This window comes from Molothrus ater, chromosome 15 (genome assembly GCF_012460135.2).
Source record: "Molothrus ater isolate BHLD 08-10-18 breed brown headed cowbird chromosome 15, BPBGC_Mater_1.1, whole genome shotgun sequence".
Taxonomy (NCBI): domain Eukaryota; kingdom Metazoa; phylum Chordata; class Aves; order Passeriformes; family Icteridae; genus Molothrus; species Molothrus ater.
Window position 1 is genome coordinate 16,489,398 of NC_050492.2, and position 15,091 is coordinate 16,504,488.

General features: G+C 53.4%; 1 protein-coding gene across 2 annotated transcripts in view; it reads right to left on the bottom strand.

Annotated features, from left to right (window-relative positions):
* The window catches only part of SH3PXD2B (SH3 and PX domains 2B), a 64,924-nt gene that overhangs the window by 19,085 nt on the left and 30,748 nt on the right, over positions 1 to 15,091 (bottom strand). For both annotated transcript variants that reach the window (XM_036391941.1, XM_036391940.1), the window contains exons 4-6: positions 11,804 to 11,880; positions 7,725 to 7,816; positions 407 to 432 (exon numbers count right to left, since the gene is read on the bottom strand). In XM_036391941.1, the coding sequence (XP_036247834.1) occupies positions 407 to 432; positions 7,725 to 7,816; positions 11,804 to 11,880 (195 nt within the window). The remainder of the gene's footprint in view (positions 1 to 406; positions 433 to 7,724; positions 7,817 to 11,803; positions 11,881 to 15,091) is intronic.

A 15,091-nucleotide genomic window follows, 5' to 3' on the forward strand; every position in this document is an offset into this window, starting at 1 on the left:
GTGAGAAGCTTCCTGCCCCCCCAGCTGAGCAGGTGTCCCCCGAGAAAGGCAGAGCAGAGCAGGGCAGGAGCAGCTGTTAGTACCTCTGTGCAGGAAAGAGGCCGTTCTCTGGATAATCCCTGATGAGGAACAAAAGGATGGGAGACAAGGCATGAGGCAGGGAGTGGGGGTCCAGCAGTGCTCACAGCACCTCCAGGGCAGTGCTGGGAGCTGTGGGCATCTGACCCACCCAGGGTCAGGGGAGATGGGATGGGGGCCATGGGGCTGGGAGCCCCACAGAGCCCCAGGGATATGGGATGGATATGGGCCATGGGGTGGGACCTTGCCCCACAGCAGGAGAGCTGGCCCGTGGGTGGGAGCAGGAGTTGGTGTAAGCAGCAGCAGCAGAGAGGAAAGGAGTCCTTACCAGACCTCTTCTTCCCAATGGGCTCCCTGAAAGAGAGAAGGAAGAGTGTCAGCAGAGAGAGGGGACAGTTGGGGCGCTGGCTGAGTGACCAACCCACCCAGGAGCGCACACAGCGCTGGCCTGGTGGGGCCACTGACCCTCCTCACCCAGCACTGTCTCCATGGGCATCACCCACCTGCAAACAGCCCCTGCCCCCCTCCTTTCACTTCATAATCCAATGTTTTGTCCTTCCCAGGCTGAGCTTGGCTGCTGGCCTGGCCTTGCAACTTCCACCGAGGCACTTGGTACCCCCTTGGGCACTCATCCATGCAAGTGTCAATAAAATGAAATAAAATGCAGCCAAGATGGAGTGGAAACAAAGAGGACATTGCTACAGAAACTGGAGCCTGTTGAGTTCAGAGACCACAGACTGTGCAGAGACCTGAGCACCACATCCCAGGTGCAGAGACCAGCAGGGGAATCTGGGACACAGCAACCCAAAGATTTCCCAACAGAGGCAGCACTGCAGAGCTAAATCAGAGTTAATTAATAATCCCCATTAAATTCAGAGGTTCCACAGGGAACAGGGAAGGGAGGCAAAGCAAGGCCAGATGAGCAGGCTGGAGACCAGCAGGTGGTGATGGGAATAACTGGAGTTTCTGCCCTGCCTTCTGCTAAACCCATCACTGTAACTCATCCCCTGCTTCCCTTCCCTGGCTGCTCTCTCTGAGTGAGGGGGCAAGCGAGGAGCTGCAATTCCACTCTGCTGCTGGGATGTTCCTGGCAGGGACACAAAGAGCTGCAGGGCTGAAGAGCAGCAGCCCTGGCCCAAGCACCTCAGAGGGGACAGGAGCTCAGACAAGACAGGAAACAGCAATAAACTCCTGGCAGCATCTCCTCCTCCTCCTCCTCCTCCTCAGATCCCCGTGGAGCAGAGAAGGGCAGAGCAGAGCTCACATGCAAAGAGCTCCCTGGAAACTGATGGCTCCAGCAGAAGGGGAGGAAAAACCCCTCTGCCTTCCACTGTAAATCCCATTCAGCTCCAGCCCCCAGCAGCCATGGCACAGTTACAAAGCACCAATGCCCAGCTGGGACAGGGGGACACAAACCAGCGCCACAGAGGTGGAAAAAGCCAGGAATGCTTCTCCAGCTGCTTCCCAGAATGCTGAAGGCAAAGGCTGCTGTGTGACTGGAGCCTCACTTAAAGCTCTGAGCCAACACCACAGCCTCAGTGGGCTCAGCTCAGTGTCCTTCAAGAACCTCACAATCCCCTGAAAGGAAACTCTGACACATGGAGAACTCTTAGCACACTCAATAACCCACATGCCACGATTTTTTCAGGAAAAGAGAGTCAAGTTTCTCAAGCATCTTCTCTAGGCAGCATCCCTGAGGATCCAGGGGTGGGAAGGAGTGAGACGGGGGGCACAGAGGTTGAGCAAAGTGAGCAGACTTTAAAAATAAATTAAAAGCAAATACAAAGAGGCTGCTTTTCAACAACCTGTAAGACAACTGTTAAACTACTCAGTGCAGGATGCTGGGGACACTGAAATTCTTCATGGACTTAGAGGGTCATAATTCAGGCAAGAAATGTTAATTAAGAGTCATTAATTCTAAAGCCAGGTCTAAAGAAGAGTTGTTACAAGCTGGCTTGAGTGTATAAACTCTTTCCTAAGGCACATTTGGTGGCTGCTGGGCCAGGCAGGTCCCAGAGCTGCAGGGAAGTGGCCCTGAGGTTGTCACACAGAAAAAGCCACCTTGCAGTGGGACTCACAGGAGAAAAGTGCCCCCAAATGTGGCTTTGGGGACCTCAGCACTGGCCCTGCCGGTGGAATAGGTGAAGGACTGGAGCACCAAGAGAAGGAAAACAACTGCAGCTGCTGCAAACCCGCACAGGAGCCACATCAAACAGGACGGATCTGAGGTCAGCATTCCAAGAAAACATCTCCCTCACATAAAAAACAACCTCTCTTGTAAAAAAAAAAAAGTCCTGCTGTAACACAGTAATGGCACCAAAATAGCTGTCAGGAGGGGCTTCATCTCCTGAGCATTCAGCCAGCTTGGAGATGTTTGCAAGATTTATGGAGGCAAGGAACAGGGGACAAGAGAGCCCTTGTTTGGGAGAAGTGATGTTTAGCAAATGCTCCAGCAGCCCTGAAAGGAGCCCCTGTGCCCACACTCCAGGGCCACTGCAGAGCTGGCCAAGCTGAGCCCTCGGGCTCAGGACCTGCCCTGGGAGCTCAGAAAAGCCAGAGCCTGTCCAGGGAGCTGGCACACTGCAGGGCTCTGCAGAAATTGGTGTTTGCTGCTGTCAGCCAGGACAGCCAGCTCCCAGCAGAAAGGGAACGAGGAGGCTGTTCTGGAGCTGGGATCCAGCCTGAGCTCCTGCTGAATGTGCACGTGGGGATCGGCAGAAATGCAGAACAAACAACTCTGTGTACAAGCTGTGATCTGTCTGCAGAGCAGGACACCACCCCAAAGCCACAAGCCAGCAGGAATCCTTATCCAAAGCAACATCCACCACCTCATGGGTCTCTGCTCCACCAGCAGAAGTTCCTGGAGTGGCTTCCTTCAGCCCCTGCATCCTAGAGCAGGGACCAAGTTCAGAGCAACAACATTTGTGTTTTATGCATGAGGGGCTGCTCAGCTCCCCAAAAACCCCAGAGAAAGATGCTTTTAATTGAAGAGGTTTCTCATGGCCAGGGGTGGGAACAGCACCAGGACAGCCCCAACCCCAGCACACCCCACTTGTAACTGTGGGCAGTGAATAAATAACTGCTTGGTAATACTAGTAACTAGTTAGTCATTAATGTTAATAATTATTAATTACTATCAGGGCCTTGCTTCTCTACAGAGTTAACCACTTGTAACTGTGGGCAGTGAATAAGTAACTGCTTGGTAATAGTAATAACTACTTAGTCATTAATGTCAATAATTTATTAATTACTATTAGGGCCTTGCTTCTCTACAGAGTTAACCACTTGTAACTGTGGGCAGTGAATAAATAACTGCTTGGTAATACTAGTAACTAGTTAGTCATTAATATTAATAATTTATTAATAACCATTAGGGCCTTGCTTCTCTACAGAGTTAACCTGGGCTCCCTGATAGCTGAAAGTGAGCTGGAGGAGGGAGCAGCTGAATGCCTTGACTCAGCAGTGGCTCCATGCCCAGCCCCTCAGACCTCCCCAGCCTTATTCCAGCACCTCTGCTGTGGTTAAAAGCTGCAAAGGGCAGGGGGGGAGCTGAGGGGGGCACACAGCACCCTCCCACCTCAGCATCCTGTGCTGCTCAGACCTGCTGAGAGACGTGGGGAGCAGGAATTTGATGACTTCTGTTCTTTGAAGCTGCAGGGCATCCATCCAACACCGAGGAGAAAAATCCCACATCCCCCGGATTGCTAAGTTTCCAGAGGTTTCTTTTTCCATAAGCATTTCTCTTCTCCTCCTTCCCTCACCGCTCTTCACAAATTCCTCTGGATTCAGCCTCATTCTGCCCCACGCTGGGCAGCCCTGTGAGCTGGAAGCACTGGGGTAATCCCAGTCAGGGATCCACATCACAAAAGCCACCAGTTTTCACTGCCAGTAGAAGCCCTGCCACCTCCCCCTGCTCTCCTGTTTGATGTTGTCTCTCCAGGACACAGGAAAATTTGGGGAAAAGAGGGGATGGAGGGAGGGCTTCACCTCCCTCTTCCCCCCACCAAATGCTGAGATTCCTGTCTCACTCCCCTCCTGGCTGTGACATCCTGCCCAGCTGGGAGCAGTGGTGGAAGGAGGAGGAATCAAGTCAGAGTTTGAGCCTTTTCCTCTCCCTTGGAGAGCAGGGGGAGGTTGGGAAGGGCTGAGCACCGCTCGTGTTGTGCAGCACAGGAGCTGCTGAAGGGAGCAGGAAAAGCAGGAGAGCCCTGGCTCAGCCCAGAGGGAGCTCCAGCTCTGGGGAAAACAGCACCACAGGGGCCTGGAGAGAAAGGCTTGGGCTGTCCAACCTCCTCTTTCCATTCCCAAACACTGCCAGAACCAAGGACTGAGTTCACCCTTTGCAGTTAAACCAGAGCTCCATAAACTGCAGTTAAATAAGAATTCCACGAACTGCAGTTAAATCAGAATTCCATGACTTACACATTTAAACCAGAGCTCCAAGAACTGCAGTTAAACCAGAGCTCCAAGAACTGCAGTTAAACCAGAGCTCCATGAACCTCAGTTAAATCAGAATTCCACAAACTGCACTTAAAACCAGAATTCCAAGGACTGCAGTTAAACCAGGATTCCATGAACTGCAGTTAAACCAAAGCTCCACAAACTGCAATTAAATCAGAGCTCCACAAACTACAGTTAAATCAGAATTCCATGACTTACAGTTAAACCAGAGCTCCAAGAGCTGCAGTTAAAGCAGAATTTCACAAGCTGCAGTTAAAACCAAAATTCCAAGGACTGACTGCAGTTGAACCAGAATTCCAAGGACTGCACTTAAATCATAATTCCAAGGGCTGCAGTTCAAGCAGAGCTCCAAGGGCTGCAGCCAGCTGTGGCCCTGGCAGGGTTTGACATCCTGGGGTGCAGTGAGTTGGGTGAAGCCTCACCTGCACCCAGACAGAACAAGCACAGGGTGGATCCAACACCACTCACAGGCACGTGCCCTCCACGGCCACCAGCTGCCACCCTCGTGGGCAGGGGTGAGCAGAGGTGTCAGCCAGGGATGCCCAGGGAAGGGACAGGGAGCAGGAGGGCTCCATGAGAGTGGCTGACCACTCCTTTTCCCCTCCCTCATCCCCACCTTTCAGCCACCCAGCAGAAAAATCTTTTCCTTTTATTTTTTCCTTTTTTTTTTTTTTTTCTCCTTTCCCCCACTCTGTTCGTGGCCTGGCTCCCTTTCAGATTCCCAGAGCAGAATGTTTCTGTGCTGGATGAGGGATGACATCCGGGCCAGCCCCAGACACGCCGTCACGTCTGATCCAGGCCAGCCGTCTATCACAGCTCCCATCTCCTTAGTGCTGAGCTGGCAGCACTCCAGGCCTTGGGAATGGGCTCCCAGCCCCTCCAGAGGACAGAGCCAAGGACTTGGATTAATTAGCATTTTGAATTGTAGCTAATAAATACCCCTCTGGCATTCGGAATGGGATGGGGACACAACGGGGACGTCCTTGAGATGCTGCAGGGTTTGGCTGATGGAGGCCAAGGGACAAGGGGCACCCACTGGGTCCCTCTGTGTGCTGCAAGCTTGGATCTCCTCCTGGAGAGGGAGAGAAAGGGAAGGAGCACATTCCCCATGGAGAGAGGGAGAAGGGAAGGAGCACATTCCCCATGGAGAGCAGGAGAAGGGAAGGAGCACATTCCCCATGGAGAGCAGGAGAAGGGAAGGAGCACATTCCCCATGGAGGGAGGGAGAAGGGAAGGAGCACATTCTCCATGGAGAGCAGGAGAAGGGAAGGAGCACATTCCCCATGGAGAGAGGGAGAGAAAGGGAAGGAGCACATTCCCCATGGAGAGCAGGAGAAGGGAAGGAGCACATTCCCCATGGAGAGAGGGAGAAGGGAAGGAGCACATTCCCCATGGAGAGAGGGAGAAGGGAAGCAGCACAACCACCACTGGATTCAGCATCACCTGTTTGCCCTGCAGTGGCCAAAACTCACAAACTCACAGAATTCTGCACCCAGGACGCTGTGGATTGTCCCACCATAAAAACATATTTAGGATTGGGCTCTGGGCAGTCCCTTGTGTCTCAGACCCAAAGCAGGGAGGTGACAGGGGACTGGCACTGATGGCTGCAAGGACAGAGGGCTGGGAGCACAAGCAGCTCCCAGGGCTGCCCCAAAGGTGTCTCCCCACACCTGAATGCTCTGGCCACAGTGCCCACCCTGCCTCATTTCTGGCTCAGCCCAAAAAACAAAATAAAGGTGAGGAGAGAGGGTACAAGGCTAAAGCTGCCCTTCCATCCCCTGTGGCTGAAAATCCCTCACTGCAGGTGGGTCCAAGACCTGACTCCTACTGCAGAGCAGCTCCTCCTCCTCATGCAGGGCTCAAAGATCCCTGCACAGACATCCCAAAACAGCCCCACACTCTGATACCCCCCCTCTGATGTCCTTGCAAGCTCATCTTGTCCTGGTGTCCCTTGCTTGTCCTTGAGCTGAGCCTTCCCTGAGGGGTGGATGACCCTCTCTGAGGGGTGGATGACCCTCTCTGAGGGGTGGATGACCCCTGGAGCAGCAGGTTAAGTGGTGAGCAATAGCTGGGCAGGACAGATGAGAGCATCAGAGACAGCAAGCAATTAGTTAATGGGCTCTGGGGCTCTCAGACCAATCTCATCAGTGACCACGAGCTGCAAGAGAAATGATGACAGGCCAAGCCAATAGAAACAGGAGCCAAAGGAGGAAAGCAGGCATGGGGGAAGGGGGAATTAAGAGGGAATGAAAATAATCAAAAACCCAGGGAGAAGATGTAGAACACACAAGCACTGTACTGAGCTGGAGACCTGACAGGCTCAGCTGCTGCTCAGGGGAGAAAAACAAAATCCCTTAATCTACCTCCACACCCTTCCAATAGAGAATGGTGTCAAATCAATTTATTGCCTTTCCCCTCACAGTCAATCAGGCTCCTGCAGTGCTCAGGAGCCCTGTCACAGGCAGCAGGGGAAGGGAGAGCAGCAGAGCAGCACATGGAGGAGGCTGCTCAGATTCCTGCTGCTCGTGATCAGCGGGAGATGGGTGGCTCCTGGCCAGAGCAGCTCACAGTCACAGGACTCAGAACCACACTGAGTTGTGTAAGGTTCCCTGCAAACCTTGCTGGGTGTGCATGGAGAGGCTCTGGAGTCTTGTAATGGATGAGGCTCGTGGATATGGGGAGGGAAAGTGCCCTTCCAACGGGGCAGAGGTTGGTGCAAGTGTGTGAAGTGAGGCTCTTCAGGCTGATCATGCTCCTTGGAGTGGTATTTGCAAGGAGAAAGAGGCTCAGGAAGAGACCAACACTTCATGGTGTACAGAGAAGTGTTTCCACTTCCCCACTGGAGAAAAGTGTCCACACTGAGCTGCAGAGCCTCTGCACCAAAGTCTCCAAATCCCAGACCTGTGACTCGCAAGGGAATTGCTCATGAGCACCAGAGTGCTGGGTATCAGCAAGCCCAAGGCAGTTCATGTCTCACCACATCCCAGTTTGTGTCCCCACCATCCCAGTTTGTGTCCCCACCATCCCAGTCTGTCTCTTACCATCCCAATTTGTCTCTCACCATCCCAGTTTGTCTCTCACCACCCCAGTTTGTGTCCCCACCATCCCAGTTCGTCTCTCACCACCATCCCAGTCTCTCCCCCTCCCAGTTTGCCCCCCCAGCAGTGGCACACCCACCCACTCACTCTTTGGGGGGGCTCAGGTCGTCGGGCCGTGTCTCGAAGAACTGCAGCACCTCCTCACACTGGGAGATGTAGGGGGGCAGCTGGATCAGAGCCTGAGGAGCAAACACACACACACACACACACACACTGCTGCTGGCAGCATCCAAACTGTGCCAGGAGCCCAGCGAGGACTCCTGGGACACCAGTGGCACCCAAGGGGTTCCCAGCCAAGCACAGCAGAGCCAGAGAGCCCCTGTCCCACCCAGCACCCCCCTGCTGCAGTTCAACTAAAGGAGAATTAGCAGAGACTGCCCCAGGCAGCTCCACCTTTGGGGCAGATGCTGTGCCAGAGGCTGGGAGCCCCAGGGTGCCCATGCAGCCTCCCAGCTCCATTTCCCAGCCTGGAGCAGCCATCCTTGGGAAAGGCTGGGCACTTTACACGTGGCAGGCTCCCACTGCCACCCCAGCACAGCCTAAAAATGCTCCTTTGGGCAATGGCAGCCTGGGAAGGGGCAGGGGGAGAAGCAAGGGAGGCAAAAGCACAGACACCAGGGCTGGGAGGCTGCTGTGGAATGGTAGGAGATGTAAAATTCCCTCTGCTTCTTTCCCTTCAAGGAATCTCTTGCAAAAAATCTTCAACAGTGGGACCTGCAGGGTGAGAGTGCCTGGCTGGGAGGGCAGTGGAAAAAAGGAGTGTTTAAAATCAGGGAGCAGAGCTGCAGCCTGAGCTGGAGCAGATTTATAACCAGATTTCTGTGCAATTCCCCCTCCCCTGTGTTTGCTGTCCCAGCAGTCCCGTGACAGCAGCGTGGGCAAAGCAAACCTCCCCTCATTTCTCTCCTGGAGACAAAACCACAGCAGCAGAGCCTCGGGGTGACCACAGAGATCAGATGTGGCTCCTCACTGCCCCAAGCGCTGGCCCCAAAGCCCTTCCAGGCACCGAGCAGCAGTGCCTCAGTGCCAGCACAGCAGCCTTCAGCCCACTAATCATGGGCCAGACTGAACAGCACCATGTGAGACACAGCACAGAGAAAACCACTCCCTCCATGGCTTCTGGGCCCAGGGAAGGGCTATTCAAATATCAGGTTTTGCATGGATGCCATTCCCATGTGGTACCACTCCCCAGCTCCAGCATCCCATGACCTAAGTGACTTCCCCTTGCCAAAATCCCTGGGATTTTGTGGCCTGGAGAAGTCTCTGTGCCCTCTGAAAGGAGGGGATGATCCCAGAGAACACCCTGGGCTGGAAGGAGGAGACACAAGGCCCACAGCTCATTTCCCAGCACGTTTGGAAGGAAGCCCACCTCGAGCTGGCTGTGCTGAGCCAAGCAGGCCACCCTGCTGTCCTGCTGGCCACAGAAACAGAGGCACAGCAGCCTGACGTCTGTCTGTCCCGCCTCTGGCCCTGCCTGATGTCTGTCTGTCCCACCTCTGGCCCTGCCACCCAAAGCAGGACACAGCTCTGGTGCTGGAGCCACAGCAAAGTCACCTTTCCCATCCTTCCTGCAGGCCTGAGGGGAAAGGACTGAAGGCAGAGGATCCTTGTTGGACTAAAATCATTCTGCAGGCAGTGAGAAAGGATTTTGTTGCCTTTCTCAGGGCAGCAGCATTCTCAGTGGGCCACCCAGTCTCTTTGGGGTAGAGCATCACCACTCCTCCATCAATCCCCCCTGACACTTCCCCAAAATCCCTTAGACAGGAGGAAGGCAGATCCTACACCACGGGAAAGGCCAAAGAGAATAAACTGGAGCAATGAGAAGGCATTTCAGGCCTCTGCTCCCTCTCCTTGCCAATCCCATGGTTGTCCCAAGTCTCATTTAGCAACTCATTGCTCTTACCAGTTTGCTCTGATTCCTTTGCTGCTTCTCCTGCACTTTATCTTAAATTGCCACGTTTTTCAGTACAACAGGAGCTGGAACAGAGCCCTGTGAAAGCAGTGGCTCCCCCCCTGCTCCTCTTCCCTGCTTCCACCCCAAATCTCACCCATCCTCTCTGCAGGGCTCTCCCAGAGAATGAAAACACCCAACTTCCCCCAGAGGAGATGGCAATAAAGAAAAACCTCCTCACACAGCTTCCTCCTGCTCATCCCTGCTCATTTTCCATCTCTGGCCAGCCCCAGAGCCAGCTCAGCCCAGTTGCTTTCCGGGCAAGCAGCAGCAGCAGCTCTGGGGCCTCCTGGGTGATGCATTAACGGGAGGAGGAGAGCACAGCTCCCTAAGTGGGTCATAGAACATCAGCCATTACCTTCCTCTTGTTAAGGAAAAAGGGTTCATTATATTTTACGCCACTAATGGCATTGCTCTGAAAGAGGCAGCTGCAGCGTTTCACCACTGAGGGACGTTTTCTTCCCCAAAATGGGATTTATGGCCGTGTCTGTCTGTGCAGGGACACAGCTCAGTGGCCAAGCACCATCAGCTCCCCCAGGACAGCTCAGGGCACACCTTGCACCACACCTGCAGCGCTCATCTGCTCTCCTGGCCTGCAGTGATTCTCATCTGCAGCCCCTCTGCGGAGCTGCCGGGATGCATTTCCCAGCCCATCTCCATCCCTGGAGTTGTGATTCCTCCCTGCCAGGGGCTTGCCTGAGCCCTAAACCCCACAGCCTCCCCCACCACACACAGGCACTGCCACACCTCCCTCACCTAGGGGATGGCATGGGGATTTCACCATTTCCCCATCTTCTCCCGTGGGTTTTACAGTCTCTGCATAAATTTCCAACAACATTCAGACTGGATTTTGGAGGTACCAGTCCTACCATGGCTGCTGCAAGCACCAAAGCATGTTTTTGACATGCTGAGATGTGACACACTGGATTTGTGTGAAAATAGTTCATTGTGGACTTCAGAATTTTGTTTCCCCTGCCAAAAAAAAATCTGCCCTAAAGTCATAATTTCCCTTACACTTCAGCCCAGTTTTATATCCTTCAAGGGTATGGAGCAAATTGTCTCAGCCTCCTCCGTGTTCCAATAATTTTCTGAGGTACAACTCATCTTACCCTGGTTTTGTAACCAGTAACTGGAGTCTGCATCCCAGTTTGGAGCCACCCCACCATCCTACAGCCTCAAGTAGGATCAAGTAGCCTCCTCCCATCAAACAGGAGGCTTTTTCCCAAGAGATGGGAAAGGAAAGGCTCCCTGAGGAGCTTCAAACCGAGTCCTGCATGGAACCATTTCACTGCAGACCTGTGGTGATGGGCACAGCCAGGCCCTGCTCCAGAGCTGGCTCTGCTTGGCAGCTGGAGAAGGGCCAGGGGGGAGGCAGAGCCCAGCAGCAGGGAGCAAACTGCAGAGGGCTGGGCACCTCTGCCCTGCAAGGCCAGGCCTCCAAGCCCCTGCACGAATCCCACGGGGAGAAAAGCTAAACCATGGCCGGGCTCTGGCACTGCCCAAGGTGGGTCCTGTGAAGGGCTTTTAATAAAAACCAATTTGTTGCTGTAACTCTGCCCAGCCTCTGCTCCAGGCAGCCTCTGAAGGCAGCAGGGCAGCACTGCCACACCAGGACCAGGAGATGCTGTCAGTCCATCAGGATGGAGCTGGGCCAAACTGGGATTGTCCTTGGTGGGTGCCCAAAGATAGGGAGGAGCTGGGGGTGCTCAGCCTGGAGAAAAGGAGGCTCAGGGCTGCCCTCATCACTCTCTGCAGCTCCTGAAAGGTGCCTGTGCTCAGCTGGGGCTGGGCTCTTTCTCCAGCAGCACTGACAGAACCAGAGCACACAGCCTCAAGCTGCACCAAGGGAAATACAGGTTGGATATTAGGAAAAAAGTTTTTTCCAGAAAGGGTGATAAAGTTCTGGAATGTTCTGCCCAGGGAGGTGGTGGAGTCCCCATCCCTGGGGGTGTTTAACAAAGCCTGGATGTGGCACTGGGGGCCAGGGTTCAGTTGAGGGGTTGGGGCTGGGTTGGACTCAATGAGCTTGAAGGTCTCTTCCAACCCAGTGATTCTGTGAATTCTGTGATTCTGTGTGTGATTCTGTGTGTGATTCTGTGATCCTGTGTGTGATCCTGTGTGTGATCCTGTGTGTGATCCTGTGTGTGATTCTGTGTGTGATCCTGTGTGTGATTCTGTGATCCTGTGTGTGATGCTGTGATCTGGAGCCCCTTACCTTGCAGTACTCATCGATGGGGATCAGCCGTTTCACTGCCACGTCGCGGATGTGGCTCCGGCGGAACAGAATCTTCCCTGAAACAAGAGAGGAGACAAGGGAGACAGGGCAGCTCAGCTCAGCACTCTTTGGGACCACTCTGTCAGGACCTTTTCCCTGCACCCCCTCTTGCTCCCCAAAAAAAGCCCATTTCCTCCTATGGATTAAACAGCTCACCAGAATCAGGCACAGTCCAAGTGGCAAGGACAGCCAGGGGAGAGAAGAGGAAACAGCTCCCAGCAAACTGCATCCCCCTGGTCTCTCACCAGTGCTGAGGAGCAGCCCCCACCAAAGCACACCTCTCTGTTTGCTGGTGTGCAAGTCTGGGCTGGACAGAATCCCTGGCAAAGGCTGCAGGACATCCCTGTCCCATTGTCCAGCGTGTCCAGGTCCAGTGTGGGCAGCAGCCAAGCCCAGAGGGTTTTTCCCTGTGCAGCTCCTGGATGCCACAGTGTCTGCAGCTCTGAGTCAGACCTATAGAATTTTCCTTCCTGTCTGGGGTTTATTTTTGTTCTCCATTAATGGGATCCTCTTGCCACTCCGTTTCCTCCCCTCTGGTTATGGTACAGGCCTCTTTCCTTTGAAGCCTAATGAGTCCTAAATGCTTCAAGCTGCTCTCTCAGAGAACAGCTTCCCTGGTTTAAGGAGACAAAAGCCATTAGCAGACAGTGAAACAGATCCCTGATCAAAAGGGTTGGTGCTGGCAGCATTTCAGAGCACTTCCCAAAGCTCTAGGAACTGGCACTGCTCTGCAACACCATCACCTGCAAAACTGGGCTTTGTGGCAATGAAGTTCCCTCAAGCTCCTCCTGGCAGCTCCAATACCACAGGAAAGTCTTTTTTGCGCCTGCTTGGGTTTCCAATCCCATCCCTGAAGCCAAGGAGAGCAACAACCCCTTCATTTATCAAAGGGGTCACCACGGGGCAAGCCAGAAGCCAAACTCCCCTCACTCCACCCTTGCAAACCACATGAGAGCAGGGAAAAAGCCCTTGGGGAGTCCCACCATGGCTTTGTCCCTTTCCCCTGGAATCACTGAAGCCAGGGGCTGGATGCTACCGAGAGCAGGACGCAGGAAAATGGTCACATGGTTCTGGCAATTTGAACTCCAGGGCTGAGTCATTGATCAGAATTTGAACTCCAGGGCTGGGTGAGCTATCCCAGTTTGCAATGCAGGGCTGGGTCACCCCCTGTGCCTCTCCCTGACTTGGCCAGGAGCTGCATCACGGGTGACTTGTGCAAGCAGCCAAGGCATTTTTGAAGCAGAGATGAACCAAAGCCAAGCCAACTTCAGCTTGCAAAGAGCACGAGCAAGAACGTTCTGGAGGAGCCAGATCTCCTGCCAGGCTCAGTTAATGCTTTGGAACAGGACTGAACCCACTCAGAGGCAGCTCCATCCTTGCCCTGCAGGGGAAGGGAGGGGGTCAGGCAGCTCAGCCCAGGATTGCTCCTCATTTCTGGGCCCTTGGCAGCAGGGCTGGGACACTGATGGTGGGAAATGCTCTGCCCTGCAGTGCATTCCCTCTAAAGCATGCCAGGAAGAGCCAAATCTGGCAGCCTTTGTGACAGAGTGAGAACAAAATCCCCCTCTATTCAATCTTCTTCTATTTTGAGGGTGAACAGCCTGGGAACAGGGGATTTCTCTGGGAAGACTGGGACCAGCACCCAGGCTGGAGCTCCATTCCTTGCCCTGAGCAATTATTTTCCATCTGACAAGAGAATGATCGAGTTTTGCCTTTGCACCAGCAATCCCAGTGTGTTTGCTGCTGAGGATTCTGTCTGAATGATGATTGCTAGAAAGATGAATGGATCCCACCAGTTCTGCTGGCAGGGGTAAGGAATGGCTGTTCTGGTTCTGGGTCTGCCAAAGTGAAATCACTGCTGGGTGGGTAGGTTACAAATGGCTGAAATAATAAGCTCTGGGTGTGGGAATATTGAAATGTTTAACAAACATATGCTAGTGAGTAATAATAAAAAGAATACAGTTTGGGGGGAACAAATTCATCACAAGTGATCTTAAATTAGCCCAGGCATGGAGCATGTGAACCAGCAGGAAATCCAGCTCCTCTCTCCATTTGCTCTAGATCTGGTATTTTTCAACAAGGAAGTTTATTTTCTAACAAAAAAGCTGACTTTAATCAAAAAGCCTAATTAACATAATTGCAGCCCCTTCAGTGCTGCCAAATCTAGCAATAGAAACCCTTGAGCTGACAGGCAGGAGAGAGCAGGAAACCCCTTCCCTCCTGGAAGGGAGAGGTGGGCAACCTGCAGCATTTCCCTGGGCAGGTTTTCCTTGGCCCAGACCTAAATCTGGGAATTTAGGCAGGGATTTCAGCAGAAATTCCAGTGGGAATTTCCGTCCAGTGGGGCTTTTCCCACGGCCCAAGACAACAAAGCACAAGGGGAGCACAACAGGAGACCGAGGGGTGCAGAGAGCACCTGAATCACTCTGCAGCTCCAGGGGACGGCTCCCACCTCCTCATTCCCAGAACTCTCTCCCTGGTGCTTTTCTGGCTGCTTCCAGAGCCTGTAAGGATCCTCAGCCAGGTCCTGGCAGCGCCCCAGGCCAGGCTGGACAGGGCTTGGAGCCACCTGGGACAGTGGAGGTGCCCTGCCCATGGCAGGGCTGGGTGAGGTGACCTTTAAGGTCCCTTCCAACCCAAACCATCCCAAGGCTCCACGGTTCCAAACCCATTTTTCCCCTCCCAGCACTGCTCCTGCCCCGGGATGAGGAACACCAAGGACAAGAGAGGTGAAGGGGGGCAGCTCTGATTTTCCATCAGCTGCAGAGGCCAGTGCTGCTGCAGGCTCCACTTGCCCAGCTTCCCTCTCTCGTCACGATGCCAGGACTCAGAAATAATTAGATTTTCTTATTTACATAGATAATGTCATGCATGAGCAATGAGCAGCGAGGCTCCATCCCTGCTGGCACCAGGAATTCCCTCCAGCAGGAAGTGTGCTGAAACACACTGTAAAAATACCCTGTAAAATGCACTGTCCTTCACAGAAACAAACAAAGCTGAACGAGGACTGAACGTTTCTCACCCAGGAATGTGTCAAACAAGTTGATTTTGGAAAAGGACAGCTGAGATAAGGCTCCAACACACAATGGCTGTGCAAGCACCCACGCTGCAGAATGGGCTGCCTGCTTCTTCTGGACTTTAAAAACCTGTTAATCCCTCCAAAGGGAAAAAAAGCTCCACTGAAGGGATTCTGTCTGGCCATGAAAATTCCTCTGGTGCCAGAAAGGA